This window comes from Chelon labrosus, assembly GCF_963514085.1.
Source record: "Chelon labrosus genome assembly, chromosome: 16".
NCBI classification, from domain to species: domain Eukaryota; kingdom Metazoa; phylum Chordata; class Actinopteri; order Mugiliformes; family Mugilidae; genus Chelon; species Chelon labrosus.
Window position 1 is genome coordinate 25,149,760 of NC_140349.1, and position 10,359 is coordinate 25,160,118.

General features: G+C 41.1%; 1 protein-coding gene across 1 annotated transcript; it reads left to right on the forward strand.

Moving 5' to 3' along the window:
- The first annotated feature begins 5,399 nt into the window (after positions 1 to 5,399).
- nrsn1l (neurensin 1-like) lies at positions 5,400 to 9,919 on the forward strand. The gene is made up of 3 exons (XM_084563915.1): positions 5,400 to 5,511; positions 6,374 to 6,526; positions 8,006 to 9,919. The coding sequence occupies exons 1-3, from the start codon at positions 5,452 to 5,454 to the stop codon at positions 8,417 to 8,419; spliced, it is 627 nt and encodes a 208-aa protein (XP_084420041.1). The 5' UTR covers positions 5,400 to 5,451; the 3' UTR covers positions 8,420 to 9,919.
- The last annotated feature ends 440 nt before the right edge of the window (positions 9,920 to 10,359 follow it).

The window sequence follows — 10,359 nt, forward strand, 5'->3', positions numbered from 1 at the left end:
CCTACCGCCCCAAAAAGGATTAGACGGGTGGAGAAAATGAAACACTGTCATCAGTCATCAAACCTAAATACTCCGGCTTTGGGAAAACGCTTTGCCCTTTCTACTTGACGAGCCAATAAATGGAAGGCTTTTCACTACTAATTAACGTGATTGCTCGGATGTTCCACAATATTGACAGTGGCTTTATGGGCTGGTGTGGGTTGGATGCACAGGTTATTTTTAAGATACCAGACAAGCACAATGCATAATTTATCACACCGAAGAATAACCCACCACCAAGCCTGTGAATAAAGGAAGTAATAAGGGCAGCAAGGCATGCGGCAGAAATGACTGATAATGCTTTACAACAGCTCCTAAATAGAGCAAATGAAAAAAAAAAAAAATCCTGTTTGCACATCTTCTTAAAGGAAAGTGTAATTATCTATCAGCCAATCAACACCTAGCACTCACTTCCGATGCCTGACCTTACTGGACTTGTTACCATGGAAATTTCTTTCTATATTCTGGTACAGTTTGCTCATAAAAAACCCCTATGTGCTTTGGAGATGAACGACAAACAAGTTTTCTATGTCTTTCTCTCACTGGGGCACCTTGGAAACAGTCTTATCCTGGCTTTTTATGGCTTACCATACTGTGTCCAAATAACAAATATGCAAGGGTGATGTAGCACTACCCCCCCCCCAGTGCACAAACACACACACACGCTCAGACTTATTCTGCCTGGAAGCAAATGTTCTTTTCACATGCAGCTCAGATAAATTTGCGAAAATGACAGTGTTTGTTTCCTTTTCATTTGGGATGTGTTGTGACAGTCTGCATAAATAATGCATCTTCAGGAAACACTGAAATATTTACGGAACACGTATTAGCGTATATGTGACTGTGCACTGTGGCTGTCTTGCGACGGAGGTGGTTTCTTTTGGCATTATTTCAGCTCCAGCCCGTGCCTTGAAGTGAGCCTGCCTTTAATGAGAGCTACCGTTTACAGAGGCAGCGCTGCGTCTTTGGTTTGTGCTCCCAGAGGCGTTATCAGCCACTGACAGCTAGCTGAACGCAGCACTCAATTTAAGCACACTCTCCCGTCGAGACTGCTGTTTGATGGACAGAGTTTTACCTTACAATATGTATCTCATTGTTGGTGAGTAGTTAAAAGGGCTCCGTGAAAGTGAAGAACTGCTGAACAGTGCAGGCATACACACACATTTGCTGAAGTTAGATGATGAAAATTGCTTTTCAGTCGGGCTGATCTGCTGCTATTTGGTCATACTGACACACTATGCAGAATGATGTATGGTTAGCGCACAATTTGGCTTTTTCTGTGCATGCAACATAAATCTGAGTTAAAATGAAAGGCATGGAGCCAGGTAGAAAATTTATTTCACACATAAAGTTGTAAATTTAACCATCTTCAGCAAGGTAATTTAATTTTTTTGTGTGGAAAAACAATAATAAACACAGGTTAAGCCAGTTTATGCCTGTTTGTATGGCTGTCCATCTATGCAGAGTGAAGGATTATGGGAATTCAACCAACAAAGATGCCATGGAAACGCAGTACTCCAACAGGCACGTGGCCCTGGGTGATAGTGCTAAGTGGGTTTACTACGTGAAGCAAATACATAAAAATGTAGAAGCACAAACAAGAGAGAGTTTGTTCTTCCCAGTATCACTTCATTGCAAAGAATTTCTTTGTTCTGGCTTTTCTGCAGCGGGGGTAAAGCTAAAGGACCAACAACAGCACAAACATGGACAAGAGTAGCCTCTGCGTGCGCCACATATTTCTGACACGAACTGGTGGTGGACACCTGCAGTGGATGGATGTTTCCCTGCAAAACTCTGCGTGTCTCCAACGCAACACAATGCCAGAGCCTTTACCATACAAAGCATATGCATTTCATTAGGCCTTGATGCGCCCTAGAAGGACGTTGAATGTGAAGGATTGCACCTTTGTGTAAATTAAAGCTTGGTCACTGATATACAGGGTTCGGCTCATTATTTAGCAATGCACTTTGATGAATGTGTCTGGCCTTAGAAGAAACCGATTGAACAAATAATGGTGAAAATTGAAGCGGAGGAAAAAAAAAACAAATGTGAAATGTGTCTCAAGCTCCTAAAACTCTCTGCTTGGCAAATAACCATGCATGAATTTATTCAAATTCCTCTTTTTGTAACACATTTTTTATGACATGGATTTGTAGTCTACCAGACATGTCATCTTGAAACCGGTCCACACAGCAAGCAATGTGGACAAAAGGTGCGAGGTGGTTTTCGGGGGTTCAGGATGAAGTCTCTCAAGAAAAGCTGGTGCAGAATAAGCCAGGTGGAAAAGATTCAGATAGCTCATCCCAGCTGTATTGACGACATTGCTGGACCATGACTACGAGAAATATACAGAAGGTCTTAATCTGGCTTTCATCCTTTAGGTGGGTAAACTGATAAACTGGTGATTCAATTACAAAAAGAAAAAAAGCTTTATTTAAACTTGTATTGAAATTGTATTTTACAGATATGGAGGAGGGTGATTTAAAAAAAAACAAACCATTTCAAATACAGAATCACCTGTACATTTAAAAGTAAATTGTGTGTTATCTGGCTGATACTATTGCTTTCGATAATGGATAACCCCGACCACCCTCTGCACCAGATGCTAGACAGACGACGGAGCACCTTCTCTAAAAGGCTCCGACAACTTCCTCGTCTCAAGGACCTCTGCAGGAAATCTTTCCTGCCACGAGCACCAGTCTGCACGACTCCTTATCGTGTGACAGATGACACTGGGTTTATTGGAACTGGCACATTTTGCACACGCTAGTCTTTTTGTGGATTAGTGTTGTTTCGTTTAATTTCATTGCGAATTTATTTATTTATTTATTTTCAAATTCAATCATTTTAATATTTATTTTTTAATTTTAATATTGGTCTATCTATCTATCTATCTATCTATCTATCTATCTATCTTTTTTCACAAGTAGTGTTGTCAGATAGCTGAGGGTTTTGAAGTGTCAATTGACAGACAAAAGCTTTTGAATCATCTCTGGGTTTGAATTAAAAAGACAGGTCAAGGGTTAACATCTGTCACATGTTATTAAGTGCGTCCACGTTTTTTTTATCCACCCCCGCTCCATCTTCGCGCATGCTCAGTGTCTCCCTTCAGCTGATTCACATCATCATCAGCAGCAGCAGCAGCACCGTTGGAGAACCACCCGGTCCGGCGACACATGGATCCCCAGTGAGAAGAGGGACCGCTCCGGCCAGGGGGGGTAAGACCGAGTCCTTCACTGCTTGTAAAGTCGGTTAGAGTGAAGAGAGGAGGATGACAGAGGAATAAAAAAATAGAAAGTGAACTGCCGTAAATCAAGTCCGACGGAGATGAGTGCGAAATGAACCGAGAGGCTGCGATGGCCGCGATGACTCACCGTTGTTGTCTCCTGTGCTGGAGGCTAGTTACTATCTGTTGAAATGACCGCCATGACTCGTGTTTCTGTCTGCTTACAAGGGGTGTGGGCAACTGGGGCGAAATACGACGTGGTCCTGTTTAACCGAGACACATAGTCTAATCTGAGATGATACCCTGCATTCGCATGAGCCACTAAAGACAGCCTGTTGCATGTTTTGAACATTTAGGATTCAAAGAGACAAAAACTGCACTAGGCGCATAGCGTTTTCCACTGTGGTCTTTTCCCGCCCTTGAGTCAAGAGGAAAGTTGAGCCAAACTTTCTAGCACCGTGGACAGCTCTCTGTTAGCTGGGACTGAAAAGAAATCCATAAATTGCTCAGGGTTAGGATTAGACTTTAGACAAACGTTTCATTGTCACGGGGGATATAAAATACTAGTTTGAATGATAACTATAAAAATGTTACAAATGTTGAAATATTAGTTTTCACAACCAATCAGTTAGCCAGGACCAGGGGGACCAGGGGCATTGTAATCATCCAGCATGAGTGGGCGAGTTTGGTGGCTGTGGAAATTGTTGAATTCTTTTTTTCACTGTAGTAGTAGTAGTAGTAGTTGTTGATGTATTAGTTAAGCTTACTCATAAATTTTATTTTTAATTTAATTCAATTTCATTTTCTATGTCTATATTTCTTTCTCACCCTGACAGGTTCCCCCTCCCTCACATTATTTGGTTTCATCCAGCAGGAAAGTTTTGCTAGCTAGCATGTAAACAAATAATACATGGGAAGAATGTGTAAAAAAGGCAAATGTATAAATTACTGAGAGCCTCAGCGGTTACCTATTTAAAATGAGCATCAGCGGTCAACCCACAAGTAATAAACATTAACGTTTGTAGCTACAGGGTCAATTGATGCTCATTGCCAATCTCTACATCATCAACATCGTTAACCAGTGTTACTGCTATGAAAGCATTTTCTTTTTCAGTATAGCTATTAACAATGCAACAGTGAACAGTACATACTTACATACAAAAGTGTCAATAAGATACATTTTAAGCTTTAGGCTCTCACACCCAGATCAATATCCAATCATTTAAAACCGCACTGACCCTTCGGTAATCTATGTTGCAACTACACTTATGTGATGAATTGACAATGCACGATGCCCCTGAGTCTGATATTGTAAGCTAAAGTTGAATTGGTCATAATGTATGAATAATAATTCATAGGTCACTAATAAATGTCCCACGTTGTATTTAAACATATGATTATATGATGTACATCAATGCAAATATTAAAGGTCTTGCAATCAAAATCTAATTTATTTTTTTTATTACTTTTTAAGTGGGTAAGTAGGCTCAATAGAACCCACATGTACTTGAAAAATCAAAAGTGCAGGGATTTCCTGTATTATTTTGTGCAATGTTCAGTGATAATGATGCATCTACTAATAAATAACATATATTTCAGCTAATCAAGTTATAGCAAGCTTTAACATTAGTTTGGTCTGCAGTGATGCATCTTATTGTATAACAAGCAGCCGTTTCTGTAAGAAGTATCCAGTAATATAGTGGAGTAAACTTATAATATAAAAAACATGTCTACAAGTGTGCACTATAGTACTACAATATAGTACTATAATACTTTAGTGCATATACTTGTGTGAAACTGTTTAAAGTCAAAGAATGAAATAAATCAAGCAAACAGCCCTAGGAGAATAACAACAGAGGGACATGAATACAGTGCGCACGTACTCGCATACGTGTGACTCATCCGTGGGTGGTGGTGGAGTCATCTCGGGGCCACGGTAGCCGACAATCGTTCACATGCAGCAACAATAACTGGGGCAACCCGACGACACACGCCAAGATTTATGCCGAGTCTGTGCGGGGAGGGAGGCTTTCATTGCGGGAAATCCATATTCAGGAGATAAACAATGTTTGCGTTCACAGCCAAGCAGCTGAAATTTACACATGTCAATCTCTTCCAAAGAATGACTGTGTATTACTGCTTACAGTGTGAATTTCTGTCTTTACTGTAGGTGTACAAGGTGTGCGATGGCGCTGTGCTCCGAGGCCTGTGTTTCTGGATCAGGAGGAGAATCCTCCAGTAGTGAGGTGAGTTTCAGTTTCACAGGTGATGATCTGGGTGTCTTTGAGTTTTTTTCAACAGCTATAGGAGTCCTTTAACCCTTTTCAGGGCACTCATTGAAATACCGGTAAATTCGAAATTTCAACCCTAGAGTGTTATTGTAGGGCATAAGATGACTTTTTTACTTTTGTGAAACTTTTCAAAATTTTTAATTTTCATGGAGAAAATCAAGATTAATGAATTAACCATATATGGTTTCCTACCCTTAAGTGGTAAACAAATGTAGACATGTATTAAGACCATTAGGACATAAGTGCATCATATTAGAAAACATTAGGACACTTCTTTGTGGTACCTAATAAAGCAGTTACACTCAGCGTTCATACAGAGGTGGACCTTGCAGATCACATTTGACCCTGATTTGACCTGAGAATGTTTCCTTGATCTTCTCTGATTGGCTGGGTGAAAACCACATGCTTCTAAACCTCACTGAGAGGCACTAAGTTTCGTTTTAGTTTGCTATTTGACGCTATAGAAACAGAGTGTGACGACTACCACTTGCCATGCCAACCACTCTGTGAAACGGTCTTGCAGGACCACGACTTTAGGAATAAATAAATAAATAAGTACAGTGTATAATCCAAAATTTCTATGTAACTGTCGCTAGGCGGCCCTACATATATCCTTGGGAAACTAGCATCAGTTTGGCCAATGCAAGGAATATTTATATACAGTCTATGCTTTTACCCAGTTGGTATGTTATTGATATCCTGTATGTAGTAAATAATAACACTGTATTTTGCAAGATTTTTGCAAGGGAGATGTGGGCATCGTAGGACATATGTTCTGTCACGTCATTCTGTCACTTTGGTCACAACATCCTTCCAGGCGGGTTCTAGCTGTCTCCAGTTTGGGGTTCGTTCCTATCTGCACCACTTCTACGAGGAGTGCTCGTCCTCCATGTGGGAGAGAGACCCGGAGGATCGGGGGTTCGTCCAAAGCCAGAGGTCAGCCCAGTGGTGGAACTCGGCAGTCTGGAAGGTAACGCTATAACACTCAGTGCAGTGTTGTTACTAAGATTGACTGACTTGAACTGGATCCATTATTAGTCCTGTCCTTGACAGATTCATAAATCACTTCTGTTGATTAAAGGTGCAGTAGGCAACTTTTATAAAACTAACTTTCTGTCATATTTGCTGAAACTGACCCTATGTTCAAGTATAATTGCATAAAGCAGGTCATTTAAAAAAAAAATCGTCTCCCCTGGCCCCACCTAGAGCCTGTAGCGCGATTTGCAAGACATCCACCGCTCCACATCCAGATGCACCAATCACGTCCAGGGGTGTATCTAACAGAGTGTCAATCACTGCTCATGGACACGCATTTCATAGCGCCCTCCCCTCCCTCCACCACCTCGCACCACTTGGCCGCGGGCGTGTAGAAGGAGCCGGGACGTAATCCTCGTCTGAGGCCTGTGCCTCAGCTTCACTCTCAAACGTCTAACCACATCAACAGGTAGCGGTCATATATCTACCACATAGCAAATTGATAAATCTAAACTGTGGAATAAAACGCCACAATGAATGCTTCTAACTGTTATTGATAGCAAACATCACCGATGTAAGCTACTTTCAGAAACATCCTAACCTTGGTTTTGTCCTAAAGTTGACTATTGCTAAATATTTTGACCTAAAATTATTTAGCAATAACGAAGGGTATTATAAAAACTATTTTGTTGTTGTTACGTCGGTGTGTTCCATGCTAGTTTGTTTACTCGCTCTCTCTCGGTTCTCTGCTCGTGCACAGTATTCCAGGGCCAATATGCACGCGCTCTATCATGCACAGCTCTCCCTTGTGGGGGGAGGGGCTTGCGAGACCTTTTTGGGCTTTAGCGGAAAGTGGGGAGGGACTGAGAAGTTGTCGATGTTCAAATTTTTTGGCTAAGTCCTGGATCTTCGCAATCCTGCCTACTGCACCTTTAAGTGCTATATATATATATATATATATATATATATATATATGTCTTTTTTTATGGGACTTGGGATTTGGGATTTAGGACTTTGTCCCATTTTTTCCAAAACTGGACTCTCATGACCCCACACAAGGATGTCCTTGTCACAGTCAGCCACTTAGTGGCCCGAGGGGGGCTGCAGACAAAGATGTGCAACCTCTGACTCTGACACAGGGTCTCCTGCTGGTAGTTTTCACCTGCCAGCAATCAGCTTCACCAGTTCAGTAACTCTAGAAAAAAAAAAAAGATACCCACTAAAATAGTGCATACTGTGCATTATAAACTGTCTCTGCATGATGAATTACAGGCAGTGGTGTGGTGGTATTTGTAAAGGTAAGGAATTACATGCAAGCCCCCTGCCCATCCTGCAATTTGGATTTTTCTGCATTACAAACAACCAAATGACCTTTCCTAATAAGGAGTGAAGAGCACCAAGTAAATAGGGCCACCTATACAAAAAAAGTCAATGCGAATGACCACCTCAGCTTTCTTTGTTTCTCTCCCTCCAGGTGTCCTTGGCCCTGGGTCTCCTCATACTGACTGCGGGTATTGCCACCCTGTCAGTAGGATACTCCACTCCCCACAAAATAGAGTCGTTCGGAGAGGGAGACCTGTTCTTCGTGGACACCCAGGCCGTCAGCTTTAACAAGGGGCTGCACCTCAGCGCTGCGGCCGGGATTGGGCTCTCGTGCCTCGGCTCTGCCCTGGCCGTGATGGGGGTTGTCGTTTGGATCCTTCCCAGGAGCAACTTGAAAGAGAGGCTGTTCCATAGACCAGGGGAATGGGAATGGAGAGGAGAGTCGGGATCAAAGTGGAGGGGAATTAGGGATCTGGGGGATGTGGTCACTAAGCCGCCAGGTATAGAGGAGGGGAAGGTGCCCTTCACGCTGTCGAAAGTGGAAAATGTGCAGCCCACTTCTTAAAAAAGATCACAGCTGAGCTACAGGGTGTATAGGCTAGTCTCGAGGCCTTAAATTTCTTGGTCTTACCATTGTTTCTGATTGGTTTGTGGCAATCATAATGTCCCATCAGCACACAAACTGTTCACATGGAAGTTGTTTAGTGACCTTACACATCTACTGTAAGAGCACAACTTGAAGTAAAATGTCTTTTAATAAATGCAAATGTATAAATAGGCCACAAGACTTGAACCCAAGACCTTGTAGCTCTCTTAATAGTGCAGCATATAGATGTTGACCGTAGACTGTGTTTGTGCAGTGCGCTCGTGTTATATTTAAATAATACTCGGAGTAATGCCTCAACACTCAGAGAGGGCAGAATTCTAGTGACTGATGGTAAAGATGTAGATGTACTTTTCCTCCCACTTGAGAGAGTTTATTGTATTTTTGCTCGATATATATTTTTATTATCAATGATTATTTTTTAAACGTGGTTTCAGCTTTCATTATAGGTGGACGTCATGTTGCGTGAATCACATGTGAAAGCCAGCGTATCCATTCACACTCACAAACACAGAGCGCGATCCAGAAGAGGTAACTGATAAAAAGCATAATTTACAATTCAGTATATGTGATTTCACATATCTAAAATAATGCTCAGCCAGCTGTGTTGAACACATGTACCGTCACAAGCACTCTCACTCACCCATACAGGCACATGCTCGAATCTGTGCTCCATTGACAGTATCACCTATTTTCTCCCCACTGTAGTATGGCTTTGTAATTGCTTGCAGTCTGCGTATCCAGGCAACAGTTGAGCGTCAAGTGCTCTATTTTGAACTCCAAACAAAGATCTGTTTCTGATTGGTCCCTCACTTCCCCTGTCTTTATTATCACGCCAATCAGGTTTTTTGTTGACGCCAGTAGCGAGTAAGTGTTGGAGCAGTGAGGTGAGAGGAATTTGCACTGGCACCTTAGAGGCCACCTGTCTGATTGGGCCCTCTAGTTTGTCATAATACCCGTTGTACAAGCTAGAAACACCTTTAAATGATAAAGTAACCGTGATCTCTGGATTTAACAGCACTGATTCCACTGACTGTTAGCACTGGTGTTTCATTGTTTTGTTGTGTTACTGGTTATGATGAAGATAATGGAGTAAGAAGGTTAAGTGTCTCTGGTACAAAGCAAGTTATCAAAATAAACTTGTGATCTGCATACCTCATTTTTAGAAGTGTTTGCATCAATTTAATAAATGTGTTCTACAGTCACAAGAATGTAAACCTATTCTATCTTTTTTTGACATATTTTCCTGAATAAAATGACTTTGTAATATTACAAACCATGAATGTGGTACCAGAACAAAGGTGACTTCTTAAGGCATACTTAGGATCCCATGAAAACATAATCCAAAAAAATAAATAAATGCAGGTTTCAAAATGCTAATTATTATTTATATTTTTTATTATTCAGATTATATCTTATTTTTCACTGTTTTAGTTATTTGATGTGGTTGTCCACACCCCTCATAGGGAGAGATTCTTCCTTGAGTCAAAATAAAGTTGGATGCTTTTTGTCTGCTACAGCCTAAAGGCAGTTTTTCTTTTCTTTTAAAAACAAAAGGGGAGAAATTAAAATTTTTATAATTGTTCATTTTTCCTGGAGCAAAGCAATAATGTGTGCATCACACTGAACCGCAGCAGACATCTGCCTACTACTCGTCACCACAAGAACACACTTTCTGCTTATAATATGTAGCTACATACAGCGTAGCCACTTTGTTTACTTTGCCTCTTTCCCTACAGTCCTGTCAATCAAACACATTCACTTGTTTTCTTGCATGTAAATCCCTATAGTACAGATTTAATTGTGGCATGATGCCTGTTTGTGTTTCTCCAGAAAGGAAAAACAGAAAGCCGATACACTGAAAAAAGTGATTTTGGAGAGAGGTAAATATAATATATGTA

Bases quoted from the DNA above. Each gene is read 5' to 3' on its own strand.
- nrsn1l (XM_084563915.1), top strand. From the start codon at position 5,452: ATGGCGCTGTGCTCCGAGGCCTGTGTTTCTGGATCAGGAGGAGAATCC. The intron at 5,512-6,373 runs GTGAGTTTCAGT...ACATCCTTCCAG, and splicing joins GAGAATCCTCCAGTAGTGAG to GCGGGTTCTAGCTGTCTCCA. The intron at 6,527-8,005 runs GTAACGCTATAA...CTCTCCCTCCAG, and splicing joins GGAACTCGGCAGTCTGGAAG to GTGTCCTTGGCCCTGGGTCT.